Raw genomic sequence first — 13,520 nt, 5'->3', positions numbered from 1 at the left:
ACCTTGCACTGCTCCGTGGGAAGGCATAGCCTGCATAGCTACCAGGAGAAACAAGTCATTCTTCTGTTTGCAATAAATTTCAGTGTCATCATATCCTGGATTAAATTGGAAATCCTGCTGAATTTACACTTGAGCTTGCTGAAAGACATCTGTTCCTTCTAAATTCAAATTTAGAGCATTTTTTTTTGTATTTACAGACAAAACCAGGCTTATGCCAGCTAGTTTGTTTCCGTTAACATTGACAAGCACGAGGATGTGTTTCTTTATGTGCCTGAAAAAAGTGTCTTCATGTGTGATTATTAATATAAACAGAGTGCCACGATCTGCCGAATGCCTGTCCCAAACTCATCTGAGCCCTCTTGGAGCTTATGGGGGATTGTAGGGGGTTTTGGGGAGGAGACGCTGGATCCGAGCTGCAGTAAGCTATCGTGCTAGAAGTCTCCTGATCCACTTAAAACAGCACACACACCCATACCGCAAATTCAGCACTCCGTTTCTTTCTGCATCCGTAGGGTTTCTGACAAATGAAGACTGCGTTAGTGGAGCTATTTTTGGTGCCATTTTACTATCCCGGGTGTCAGAAAAGTTTGAGCACTGTTTCTGCATTTTTTTTCTAGACTACTTTCTCAAACTAAAATCTTCTTTTGCCTCTGGGCTTCCACAGAAGTTTTCTGGTATGCTGGAAAACCAAATAGAAAGGGGCAGACAGGAAAAGAGAAAACCCATGTGCAAGTCTAACAACAGATATCACCTACTAACTTAGTGACAAACCTTCAATATTTGATGTTCTTTATTTTATTTGACTTGTTTCATAGGAATTGTATCTTTGCTTACCGAGGCAAAGTAATCAAGCTTGGCACAATACAGAGGTGATGGAAAAAAGGGTATTTGGATCACAGATGATTAAATAAGTGAGCTGGAGAAGAGAGAGGATATTCTGAATAGAGGTGTTATGGAGATCTCAATTAATCCAAGAAGCAATAAAGATCAAAGACTGGGGGATTTGAAAATCTCTTACATGTATTTATAACATCTCTCGAGTGTATACCAGATACATGCATTTTCACACTGATTTTTTTTTCCATGTTTAGTTCAATTCACCTGAAAGAAACAATCGAACAACTACGTGATTTTCCGAAAGGTGTTCCAACTGCTTTTGAAAATGAAGCCCCTTAAACTACTTTGAAAGCTGATCCCCAATCTCTTTAGAAAATGCTTTAGTAAAACCTTGGCTGCTTAGCAGCAATCTGTGCCAACTTCAGTGCCAGTGCTAGTGTAAATCCCCAGTGCTTGTCAGGGGCATACTTGCTCCACGTGGACACTTTGATCCCCTTTGCAATGTGTGGGGAAAATTAGGCACCTAACCTAGCCAACAGAAAATACTGAAGAGATTGGTGTGGCTCAGACTTTGCTCCTCCTCAAGTCTCCTCGATTTACATCATATATGTATTTATATATGAAAAATATGCATGCATGTATATGTATATATATGTATATATATATATAATGAGAATTCTTGTTTCTGATGTTTAAGAGCTCTCTCGATCTCCTCCAGGCTAACAAAAACACCCATTCCTGAAAACATGGAAACAAAAGCACCGGGTAAAGCCACTGGCTTAAATGGACTCATTTTTTTATCTACAGGATTTGGCTACTATTTGTTCTTAAGCTGTTAAAGAGAATGAGTGAAGACACCTACCTGCGGATGAAAAAACAATTGTCAATACAGTACTTCTTTTTCTTTCTTCAAAACAAGCTTAGGTTTTTCAAATGCCCCAAAGTGGTGTCAGTCCACGATCACTTACAGCACTCTTGAAAGGAATGGTATTTTTTATTATTTTGATATTTTACTGCTGTTACTCAGTGCTCTTACATTGCCAGCATGAAGTATACCCTGGATTCTGTTAAAACGTCTATGTGACATTTGATAATGTCAATTTGACAAATGAGTTCTTTATTGCATAAATGCCCACGATTTCATGCAAAGCTACCGCAGGGTATGCCACAGACAAAATTTATACTGAAACAAACAGAGTAGCTAAAGTAGGCTGTGGACAGATACTAAGACAAATCAGCCTGAAGATAAAATCTAGGATAGATCAGCTCATTCCTGGTAAAACTGAACATCCTCCCCTGTTTGGTGTCCCTAAGAATGTGAAAAAACAGCAACAGCATGCAGCTTAAATACACGGCTAACCAAGTCATCAGGTATACTGCTGGGACAGCCCCCAGAAATTGCTCTGTCCTGCTAAAATTTCAGACATCTGCAATAGCTATCTATGACAAGATGAAATGACATCTGCCCCCTTGAATTTCCACATAGTCACAGTCCAAGTACTTACATTAAAAGAAGTTGTAAGAACAAAATAGTTTGCCAACAGAATGCTTTTTTTTCTCTGAAATTCTCTATTCATTCTCTGTTTTCATTCATTCATTCTCTATTTCAGCAACACTTTTCTTTAATACTTCCATCACAGTAAGAAAATGCATGCCACCAATAAGAGTGCCTCTATATTTCACTATGTAAATAGACATTTGAAGACTTCAAAATACACAATTTGATCTAGTCATTAAAAACTCAAAAATCCATTACCGTTAAATTTAGAATCTAAAATGAACTTGAAAATCAGTAATGCATATACTAAAAAGAAAAAGCTACCAAATCATGTTCAAAAATAACAAAAATAATTAAATCACAATCCCTTAAATTCACTGACAAAATTTCTTTCTAAAGAAAGTAATCATACTACCTAGATGGAAGCTGCTATTTCACTATCGTGTCATGCAAATTCACAGTGCAATAATCACTTTGACCTATAGAGAAAACAATGACACTTAGCAAAGACCTCAATATCTACGAGGACTTACAATAATTAAATCAACGCTGAGAACACATAACATTAATAAGCAATCTGATAGACATTTTATTTTATTGAGGTATCATTTTTTAATTATGAAGTAAAAGTTCAATCTGAAATACAACAGTTTCTTGCATATCTAAAACGTCTAGAATAACGAAACATTCTAGAACACTAGATGGATTTCTAAACTTTCCATCACTGTATGCACTGAAACAACATTGCTAATTTATTCAGATGCTTTCATGCATAATTACAGGAAAACACGAATCTGTTCTGTTATTTTGTTAGTCTGTCATCAGAAAGGAAAAGCTATCTAATGAATACTTTGAAAAATATAAGTAATTGCAACTATTAGATTACTAACTGAAATACAAATAGTGTCTAAAGTACCATTTTAATTCTCTTAATAGTTCCCTATTTCTATTTAGGATAAGATTGGGAATGCAAGGCCTGATTTCAAGCTTTGCCTAAACTACAGATGACTTCTGGCATAGCAAGGTTTTCCAAGGATGCGACGACATGAAAATTGTAACACTGTTGAGAAAGCAAAATTCCTTTTTAAGGACATACTTATACTGCAGACCTATATTTCCACTTTGAAAAGCTTGTGATTTTTTTTTTCCTCCAAGCTGGGAGAGGAGTGCTGTTTGGTTTGTTGTGTCAGTACAAGGCACCACTTTTCTGCTACTGCTAAATTGACTCAAGAAACCAGAGAAATGCATTTAATTCTGCTTCAGCAAAGGACCCTTGCCACCCACATGGTTTGTTTCTCTTCTTTGAGCATGTGTGAAATATCCAGTAAATGTCACACTCCCCAAACAGACTGTCCTTCCCTCTGCCTTGGTGGGCTTTCATTTAAGTCAAGGGCTTTGCAACTAGCAAGCAGCACATTTATAAAAACAGAGCACGGAGCTGTGGGCCTCATTTAGTCATTATTAAATCAGCAAACTGAATTAAATTCAATCTTCTATTACAACCCCCAAAACCACCTGCATTGCAAATATTATAGGACGTGACTCCACCTGTTAACAAAAACTCTATTTATAGCAACAGGAAGAAATTAGAGCCATACCCATAAACCATGACCATAACATAAAAGATGCGGATTTTTCCTGTCGATAAGCGTTCTGATTTTCAGTGCTGATATCTCTCTTTCCTTTATAAGCTTCTCCCTTCAACTGTCTCTTGAAGAATATTAATGCCATTTGGAAGCTTGAAACTGAAATGTTTTTCTTACCAAATGCTATTTTCCTTCATCATATGCTGAGAATGAATGGTTCTTCTTGAACATTCAGCTGCTAAAGAAAAAGAGCATATCAGATTATCACTCTGTCCACCTCGACAAAGGCTCTTTTTCATGCTAAGACGTAAATGGAAATGAAGATGCAAAACCATAAATACAGGTGCAGTCAGACTGATTTCTCCACCTGCGCAGATTCATGATACTCCTTTTAATGGATTTCTTGGGAAAATGAGGCAAAAAAAAGAAATCATGTAGATGCACAAAAAGCAGAATATACCACAGGGAAAATGCTGGTAGAATAATGAGAGTTGGGATCTTGGCACAGTCATCTTGTGAATATTTTGTCATGCCTGTCTTCAGTGACATCTCAGTCAACAACTGTATATGGGTCTGAACAGGCGGCTTCACGAGCTGCCACGTCGCCGGGGATTGCCACTAGTTCTTAAAAGGTAAATTACCCAGAATAAAAAGATTTAAAGCAGTTGCACAAAGATTCAAAGTACTTTTTGGATGTAAAAATTATTGGGAATATTATGGCTTGCTGAGAGTAAAAAACGTCAGGTGATCTAACACTGAGCTACCTTGGGTAAAGAAACATTTAGGAATTTTCTGTTTCTTACTTGACAACAGGACATATAGAAAATATTTACGGAAGATACATTAAAACAACTTCAGTTCCTTGTGTTACTTCTCTAAGAAAGTTTCAAGCTCATTACTACTAAAACTAGTTTTAAGAGAGCAGCTGACCCTTGGATAATCCATCGTTCTTGCTTCTTAGCTGTGTTGCCTTCCCTTCAGATTTGCCCACTCCTTTCCGATTTCCATGAAACATCAATTACAACTGTGTCATGCAGAACTTTGGGGTTTTATGTATACAAAACACATTTTAGAGGCATTTAGTACTGCACGTGTTTTATTGAAGAATGAATGAATAAAACAGCCTGGCTAATTAAGCTGCTCTGGAAATAGTAATCAATTGAAGTTTCAGGTGTCAAAGAAGAATAAAATATGCTTCAGAAGAACCTTTAAACTAACGCTATTTTAAATTGAACAGTTTTTAACCAAGCTCTGAAGCACTTTGGGAGCTACTTTTTAAATGTCTTCTGAGTACCACTGTAACTATTTCGTAATAGGAAAAGAAAACAAATTTCAAGCACTGGTTATAGAAGGGGATTTAAGACCAAATGCATTGTACAAAACACCAAAGCATTCACTGTCGGTCAAACACTGTAAGAGAATGTCATCCATCACAATATTCACACATGCTAAATGTTATATCCTAACAAATGCACATACAAGCAAATGGAAAAAATATTTTAAAGTCTCCATCACCAGGTCTCTAATTAAAGTCTATTACAATGAGGTTCCATGATACAAAAATAATAATAATCTTTAGAATAATAGGTGTGGTACAAGAGTTACACTTGCTCACTATACAAATACTCAGTCCAGTGGTGACAGACTGTGATTCAAGTCGTTGCCCATCCTTACACGGTTCTATAAATGCATGTCTGTTACATTAACACATTATGGATCATAGGTTTTCGCTGCAGTTACTTGAAAGCATCTGTTAAGAAAACAAACAAGAAATTGCCCAAGAAATGTCTTTGTACATATTTTACCTATAACATTAGAGAAGCATCTTAAGCAACGATGACACTCCTCTCCTCTTGGCACTGTATAGATGATTGTAAATTGATAATCTCCAAAATGACCAATACAACACCGCACACTGCATAGCTATTGTAAACTCTACCTTGTTACATAAACTATTGGACGTATGCTAAGTATGAACAGTTTGCATAGTTGCACAGTAATAATTATTCACACCGGGCTTTTTACACTATTCTTAAAATATGTGCAGCTAACATTCAGGCCAGCAGTTTGCTTTTAAGAATCCACAAACTTAAATTCATATGCTGTTATTCAGGTACTGCTCATACATTTAAATACAGCAGGAGAAATAGGCTACTGTTGAACACATATTAATTGTAGAATACACTGATTTATCAAAATATTGATTGTACTTAATGTTCTTTTTTACTTTTGAGGGCAAATGTACAAAAGCACATTAAAAAAATTGCTGGTATTGAATAAAGCCCATTTAAAGAAATAGAAAATTAGTCTAAACCAACTTGTGCTACTTGTTTTGACAATGTCTGAACTTACAAGGAGAGAAAAATGCATTTGAATAATACTGATGCCCCAGACAGATTATATTTCTTCTGATTCCTTAAGGACTATTTTATATTTATGAGCTCTTACCGAAGGCATATATCTATGACAAAACTGTCATTTTTGAAAATGAAGGAAATTTGCTGCTAATTCATAAAATTTAGAGATGCTTACGAGCTTCCATTAACAGTGACCATGGAAAAAGCTCCACCAATATACTGACAGATACCAATTTACATTACATTTTCACATTCGGTGTATTTTTTTTTTCATTAAAAATCTAAGAATGTATTAGGAAAAGTGCATTAATTACTGACGGCCATTGGAAGGTTCTTGCTAACCTTTCGATATGCCTTCAGAATTAGTTAGTAAATGATGCATTTCTGAAGTTTTTCTTTGCATGCTTCATATATTTACATGAAAATGCATTCCCAAGCAAGTAATAAGCATGAGAAATTACACAATACTTAAATGTACCTGTTAGAAGTCTTAAGATAAATGCAAAGTTCCATCGAGTTACTCAATGTAGTCACTACAGAATCGCACCAAGAGTTTAAAATCAAACAGTAAGAACTTAATTTACTAAGTACCGCACTGACTTACAAGTCTGAAGCTCACTGACTACACGACTGAGCTGCATTTAATTTAGTTCAGGACCTGCAAGCATATCTTTTATAACAAACAACTCCATTCCGGTACAATTTTCTTTAGCTTGCAAACTCTGCAATTTAATTTGAATGTTTTTAAATTTGGTAGAGAAGAGCTTATGTAAATTCTATTAGCTCGTATCTTCCCAGCTAGATAGACACTAGCATCTGTCTCGATGTTTTGCAGTTGTTTAGGGAGAGCAGACTGGGGCTTTTGTGCCAAGTGGAACTACTCTCGTCGTTGATCAGTGTAATTCTTAAAGCCTATTTCACAAAATTGTCATAAATATTTATGTCTCTAAGCTACATGTTCATACAAAATTTTATTCAGATTACTACCATAAGGCTATTACTCCAGAGACTCTAAAGTTATTAACATTCTTAGATGTCCATACATTTCTCATTAAACAGCAAACTTCAACACAAGTTCTTGTAAGACTGTTTATTGAATTTCATGGTTCAGACGGAGTTTAGATGCAGCTTATATAGAAAAAAAAACGTCTTTTCAGGTAAACTGCAATCAAAAATAACTTAGTATAAAATACTAAGAGACTTACTGAGATTGTAAATTTCCTAACATGTAAAACTACAAAGTATTTGTGCATGCTCACTATTTGATTTCCTTCGTTGTTACAGAGGACTTGTTAAAAGGAGTTTCTTTGTTTTTCTGAGATTCAGTGTAAGTCTATGAAATGGAATCATTGTCATCACAATTCAGATATACAAGACCAAAACTGGCACAGAAGATCGTAATCTTTTTTCCCAAAAAGTTGAGGCAGCTTTTGTTGAATGGTATGTGTGTGTGTATGTATATATATATGTATATATAATATAAACTCTGGTGGCTTTGGAGCGTCACAGAGAAAATCCTTTTTTTCTTTTGAGATCTTGGAAAAAGCTTCCCATGAGTACCAACGAAAACAGGTAAGGAGGAAGAGAAGTAGCAGCTTGTTTCTTACATACAGCCCAACACCATGCGCAGCTGCCCAGCATCTCAGAACGAAGAGAGAAGGGTAATGAACACCACATGGAGGCATATCCCCCTCATGTTGCAAGCACGTCTGAGATTTCTCTGGGGAGAGGGAAGCAAGCACAAGGGTAAAGCATCAGTCTACGTTTCATGCATAGCTACTGTGTGCTGCCCCGCTTCCGCGGCGCTCTGTCAGACATCCGAGTTGGAGCTGAGGTTTGTTAACCTGGGGTCGGCATTGATCTCGTATCTGTAGTGATATCCCTCCATGTGATCCCTACAGGCGTCTCGGATGTTGTGCATCCACTTTTTGATTCCTTTTCGGTTCAAGTACAAAACCAGGAGAAAGATGGCCCCGATGAGAGCCAAGACTATCCCTAAGAAGACGTAGGAAGTCTGTAGCTGGGAAGGCAGGTCTACGGGCACGGAACAGTTCAGGTCAGAGGCGTTGATCTTCAGCAGGGCTTTGCCCTGCATCTTCTCGGGGTGGGCGCAGGTCAGGGCCTCCTTGCCCTCTACCTGGTCGCTCTCCTTGAGCCAGGCCACCAGGTCCTCGATGGCGCAGTCGCAGACCCAGGCGTTGCGGCCGAAGCCGATGCGCCGCAGGGCGGGCAGCCCGCGCCACTGGGCCAGGGTGCCGTTCCTCAGCACGCCCAGCGAGTTGTCGCTGAGGTTGAGGCTCTGCAGCTGGCCCAGCCCCTGGAAGGAGACGTTCCGCAGCCCCACCAGCGAGTTGTTGCTGAGGTCCAGGTGCCGCAGGGCGGGCAGCGCGCCGAACATGCCGGCGGGCAGCAGCAGCAGCCCGTTGTCGGCCAGCTCCAGGCGGCTGAGGTTGCGCAGGGCCCCGGCCTGCAGCAGGGCGGCCAGCCCCAGCAGCGCGCCCTGGTCGCGCAGAGCCCCGCGGAGGGCCAGCTCCTCCAGCGGGCTGCCGCCCTCGCCGAAGGCCTGCGGGCTGAGGGACGCCAGCGGGTTGCCGCTGAGGTCCAGCTGCCGCAGGGCGGGCAGGGCCGAGAGGGCGCCGGCCTCCACGACCCGCAGGTGGTTGCCGCTGAGGTTGAGGGCGCCCAGCTCGGCCAGGCGCTGGGCGGCGAAGGCGCCGGCGGGCAGGCGGCGCAGCGGGTTGCCGGTGATGAAGAGGTTGCGCACGTAGGGCGGCAGGTCGGGCGGCACCTCCGTCAGGTTGCCGTTCACGCACTTCACCGTCTTGGCCGCCTCCGAGCACTCGCAGCCGGCCGGGCAGCCGCCGGGCTGCTGCGCCGAGCCGCAGCCCAGCAGGACGTGCAGCAGCAGCCCCAGGCACAGCGCCCCGCCGCGCTCGGCTTCGCGCCCCGACATCGCTCCGGCTCCGGCACCGGCGGGCGGCGGCGGCCCGGCCCGCGACGGGACCTTCCCCTCCGGGCGCATTCGGCTCCGGCCGGCGAGGAGAGGCGAGGCGAAGCCGGCTCCGCTCCGCGGACCTGCGGCGGGAGAAGGAAAGCGAGAGGGCAGCGCGGAGCCGCACGCCCCCCGCCGCCCTGTGCCTCGCCCGCCGCCCCCGACACGTGGCCGGCCCCGGCCCCGCGGCTCTGCCCGCTCACGGCTCACGGCGGAGCGCAGGACGAGACCCGGCTGCCCGTCCTGGGGCTCCCCGTCCCCGGGCTGCCCGCCCCGGGGCTCCCCGTCTTGGCTCTGCCCGTCTTGGGGCTCCCCGTCCCGGGGCTCCCCGTACCCGAACCGCCCGCCCCGGGGCTCCCCCCTCGCGGTTCGCACCGACTCCCGGTGCCGGAGCCCCGTCCCTCACCTCCTGCCGCCGCGTCCGGAGCCAACTCCGCCGCCGCCTCCCCCGGCCCCGCCGCCAACTCCGCGCCCACCCTCGCCGCGCCTGGCCCTGCCTCCGCTGCCAGGAGAAACCAACCGCCGCCCCGGCCGGGGGGAGCCGGCACCGCGCCCGCCCCACACGGGCGGCACCGCCGCTCGCCCAGCCCCAGCCCGCCGGCACCGCTCCCCTGCCCCGCTCCCTCCGCGGGGCGGCCCGACCCGGGGGCCCGCCGGCACGGAGGGGCCCGCCCGGAGCCCCGCTCCCCTCGGTCCCCCCGGCTGTGGTGGTGCGGCCGGAGGTTTACCTGGCCGCCGAGCGGAGCCTCCACAAGCGGCGTGGCCCGGCGAAGTCGGGAGGTACCCGGGAGGGTACCCGGAGCCCGGTACCCGGAGCCCGGTGCCCGCCTCGGCAGCGGGGAGGAGCCGCCCGAGCCTCGCCACAAAGCCGCGGCCGGGAGGAGGGAGCCCGGGGGGCCCGCGGCCCCGTGCCGTCGAGGGGCAGGGGTTGGGGTTCCTGCGGGGAAGGGGCGATGCCTGCCGGGGAGACCGTTTGTGGGGTGAAAAGTGAAATAAAAAAGGGCAGCACCACCAAAATGTCCCAAACAAGCTGCAAAACTAAACGGAGATAAAGCTGGCGGGACCTTTCGAGGCCCTAAAACAAATGAATAAACCGGAGCTGCAAATGGGCAGATTGACACTGAGATAAAAGTTTTACTGTGGTAAGGCAAAAGCCTCAATACCCACCCACATGCGAAACACCTTTTTTTTTTTTTTTTTCCCCTGTACGTCAGAGTTATCTTCCTTCTGCTTTCCTGGCCAGCTAGATTCCCTGCGTGGCCTCTCCATTCTTTGTTTTTTTTGTCTTCTTTCAGACTTCCTCCATCAGGATCCCCAGGATCTGTGGAACAACCAGTTAAAGCCCCCTGTCTGTGGGGCCGCTCTTCCCTGGTGGCATGGGGGTCCCACCAGACTGGGGTGTGTTGGATGAGAAGGTCACAGGGAAAACGAAATAGGGAACAGCAGAAGTGACAGAGATGCAACATGGGGTCTCGGAGTCACGAGCAGTCCCAGAAGTTTGGGAGGTTGCTGCCTGGATGTGTGGTTAGAAAAGCAGTGGCACTACACCGCAGGAGTTTTTAGTTTGTTAAAGGGAATGTGAGTTCCAGATCCAAATGGCTCTTGTATTAAAAAGCTTAGAGAAGTGGATAGGTAGAGAGAGCCTGCGTTTTGTAAGAGAAAGACACGTTTCTCTAATCTATTAGAGTTCCTTGGAAGAGTTAAAGGAAAAAAATAAAGTTGGCCTGTTAGACAACAGTGGAATTCAGTGACCAGTACGAAGTTTCCAGGAGTCTCCTAAAAGAAGATAGCCTTTAAAATAGTTAACTAAAAATATTAACAACTCTGAGGTCACGCATAGAAAACTGAATGTACCCATAACTGTTGTTGGTTTTTTTTTTGATAAAATGTTTAGATACAATGTCAATTTTAATGTAATAATGCAAAGAACAAAAATACAGATCATACTGTGCTGACCAAAATTGTTCTCCTGACACTTCATGAGCGTCTAGATGCATCTGCGTCTCTTGCCCTGTATAGAGTCTTAGCTCCTCATGCAGGGAACTCCTTGTTCCATGTTTGTCAGTGCTGCAGAAATGCAAATAATAAATAACAAGGATTTTCCTATTAGCCAGTGCTGAACTGCATCTGCTAACCCTGCTTATGTTTGCAAGAAGAAAAACACTTGTTAATCTGCTCTGTTCTCTTCCCGTTTACATAAAACAGCTTTTCTCCGATGTGCACTCCAAGAAGGAAACTGCTTTCTGGTAAGTACAGTTTTATTGAGTAGATTTCCTGGATGTGTTTGCTATCTGTGCTAGGAAAGAGAAGTAGGAAAAAAATATAATTAAAAAAATGTATTTTTAGATCAGTTTTGGATATTATAATTGATTGATTTGGGAATTTGCATTGCACAGCCCATAGAATCTCATCTCCTTGTTTTTTTTTGAATAAGGCTTATGCAAAACTTTGTCCTGAGTTAAAACACAGTATTTGAAAAGACACAGTCTGGACTAGACTCAAACTGGAAGACAGTTTACCATAAGCAAATTGTTCCTGTGTCTGTTATTCCTCTGGGTTGGCTGAGAAGCTTCTGTTAACAGAAAGAATCAGTACTCCAGCATTTCAGCTCCCCCAGCCTGAAGATGTGATGCCTGCATAAAGGAGTGCAGAGAGTTGTAGAGAGAACTGGCAATAACTGATAGGAAAATTTATGCCTCTTCTGTGAAATGTTTCCACATTGCCTCAACAGTGCCTGAAGATACTCATAGGAAGTGGCCTTGGAAGGGTGTTTGTGGTGTGCTAAAGTTTATACACCAAATGAGCAATAGCACAGGGACCAGAATTCTTTTCTTTCACCAAAATATCTTCCCATAAAAAAGGAAGAACAAGCTGCAAGTTCCATCTGCTTCCTCACATGGAGAGATCCAGCAGGTCCTCCAAAGGACACCTTCTGTTTCCCTTGGGACTCAGCTTCATTTGAAGAAACATCATCAGAATACTTAAAATGGTGCCATAAAAATACTTGAGCAACCAACTGCTACCTTGAATTCTTTTGTGAATGCTTTATTCCATGCTCACATGCCTCACACATAAACATTTATGTTCTGTTTGTCTTCCTTTTAGGTACACTTAAATTTATATGGTAGATTTATATGGTAGATTTATATGGTAGTTATTGATTTTTATATAAATGGAAATAATACAGAATTCAGTCTTTGCGTTATTTTTTAATTAGCACTTAGTTCCAGTCACAAAAACACCCTGCCCTAATGATCTGCTGACCTACTCTGGTTTTCCCTGTCTATATGATAAATGCAGATAAATCCTACGATTATCTATGCTCCTCTGTGGAAATCATTCAGTCATAAATCACTATACAAGATAAAACCATGTTTGTATTTTCTTACATACTGTCCATTTTGGTGTTGAAGAAACCACAAGTCAGTCTAATACAAACAGTGTCGATTTTTAATATAGTGAAAGCGTATGTTAAATTTTCCTGGTGCTATCAGAAAAAAAAAAGATTCTAGCTATAAGTAACATTTTTGTCTTAAAAGATAAGTTAATTGAGTATCTGTAATAATGCATTCTTATGAATTCCGGAGACTGTCCTTTAGGTGGAGATGGAAGGGATGATAGCAGACAAAGTGTCCTCACCTGAATATATGCAACACCAAAAATTCTTAGAGCTATAGAGACACAGCTCACCCTTTCAGTTTCCAGAAAGCCCATCTCTACTCCCAGTAGTGGTTTATTATGAAACCCTGTTTCTCAAATGAGGAGGAATCCATGGAGACTTGCTGTCAGTGAAGCTGGCCGCCTGAGCTGGGGTCAAGTATTCACTAGGAAAAGAGACCTGGGAGGAGAACTCACTGGGATCCAAGCTCTGCCGTTGTGTGCACGTCCCTCTGTCCTGCTCTGGCTCTGCATGCTCTGACGTGCAGAGGACTGGGCAGCCTCTTCCAGGTTCGGACGAATACAACTGAGAATTCAACATGCTTAAACGGGTCAGGGTAAACGTTCAGTCTTGCTTTATTCTTCTCTTACTGAGGAACGATGCAGGTCGTTTACTTTCTAGCTTCCTTTGATATATTGCTATACGTATTTAAGAACGGTAATTTTTTTCGTTACGGCATATGTGAGCAGGCTTCAGCTGGCACGTTGGTGTATTGGTCGTGTCCACCTGGGATGTGGGCAGAGCAGATTGTCGGCTGGATTAGTGCCCCTCTGCGCCACAATGACTGCCTTGCTGCACACAAGCATTCTCA

The 13,520-nt window shown here is 43.4% G+C and overlaps 1 protein-coding gene and 1 long non-coding RNA gene across 3 annotated transcripts; one reads left to right on the top strand and one right to left on the bottom strand.

Moving 5' to 3' along the window:
• Positions 1 to 2,900: 2,900 nt before the first annotated feature.
• Positions 2,901 to 10,099, bottom strand: TPBG (trophoblast glycoprotein). 2 transcript variants are annotated; one of them, XM_083828978.1, is made up of 2 exons: positions 9,999 to 10,099; positions 2,901 to 9,353 (listed from the first exon to the last, which is right to left on the bottom strand). In XM_083828978.1, the coding sequence occupies exon 2, from the start codon at positions 9,298 to 9,300 to the stop codon at positions 8,089 to 8,091; it is 1,212 nt and encodes a 403-aa protein (XP_083685104.1). In that variant the 5' UTR covers positions 9,301 to 9,353; positions 9,999 to 10,099; the 3' UTR covers positions 2,901 to 8,088. The 2 variants fall into 2 exon arrangements, with proteins under 2 accessions (XP_083685104.1, XP_083685103.1); XM_083828977.1 differs by lacking the exon at positions 9,999 to 10,099 and adding an exon at positions 9,677 to 9,992.
• A 182-nt stretch (positions 10,100 to 10,281) lies between these two features.
• Positions 10,282 to 11,841, top strand: LOC310896581. Its single transcript, XR_014581630.1, has 3 exons — positions 10,282 to 10,412; positions 11,476 to 11,516; positions 11,705 to 11,841. It is a non-coding gene; the product is annotated as an uncharacterized lncRNA (long non-coding RNA).
• The last annotated feature ends 1,679 nt before the right edge of the window (positions 11,842 to 13,520 follow it).

The sequence above is a fragment of the Anser anser genome, assembly GCF_964211835.1.
Source record: "Anser anser genome assembly, chromosome: 3".
Classification (NCBI taxonomy): Eukaryota; Metazoa; Chordata; class Aves; order Anseriformes; family Anatidae; genus Anser; species Anser anser.
Note: the sequence above shows the minus strand (reverse complement) of the source record. Positions and strands in the feature narration are given on the sequence as shown.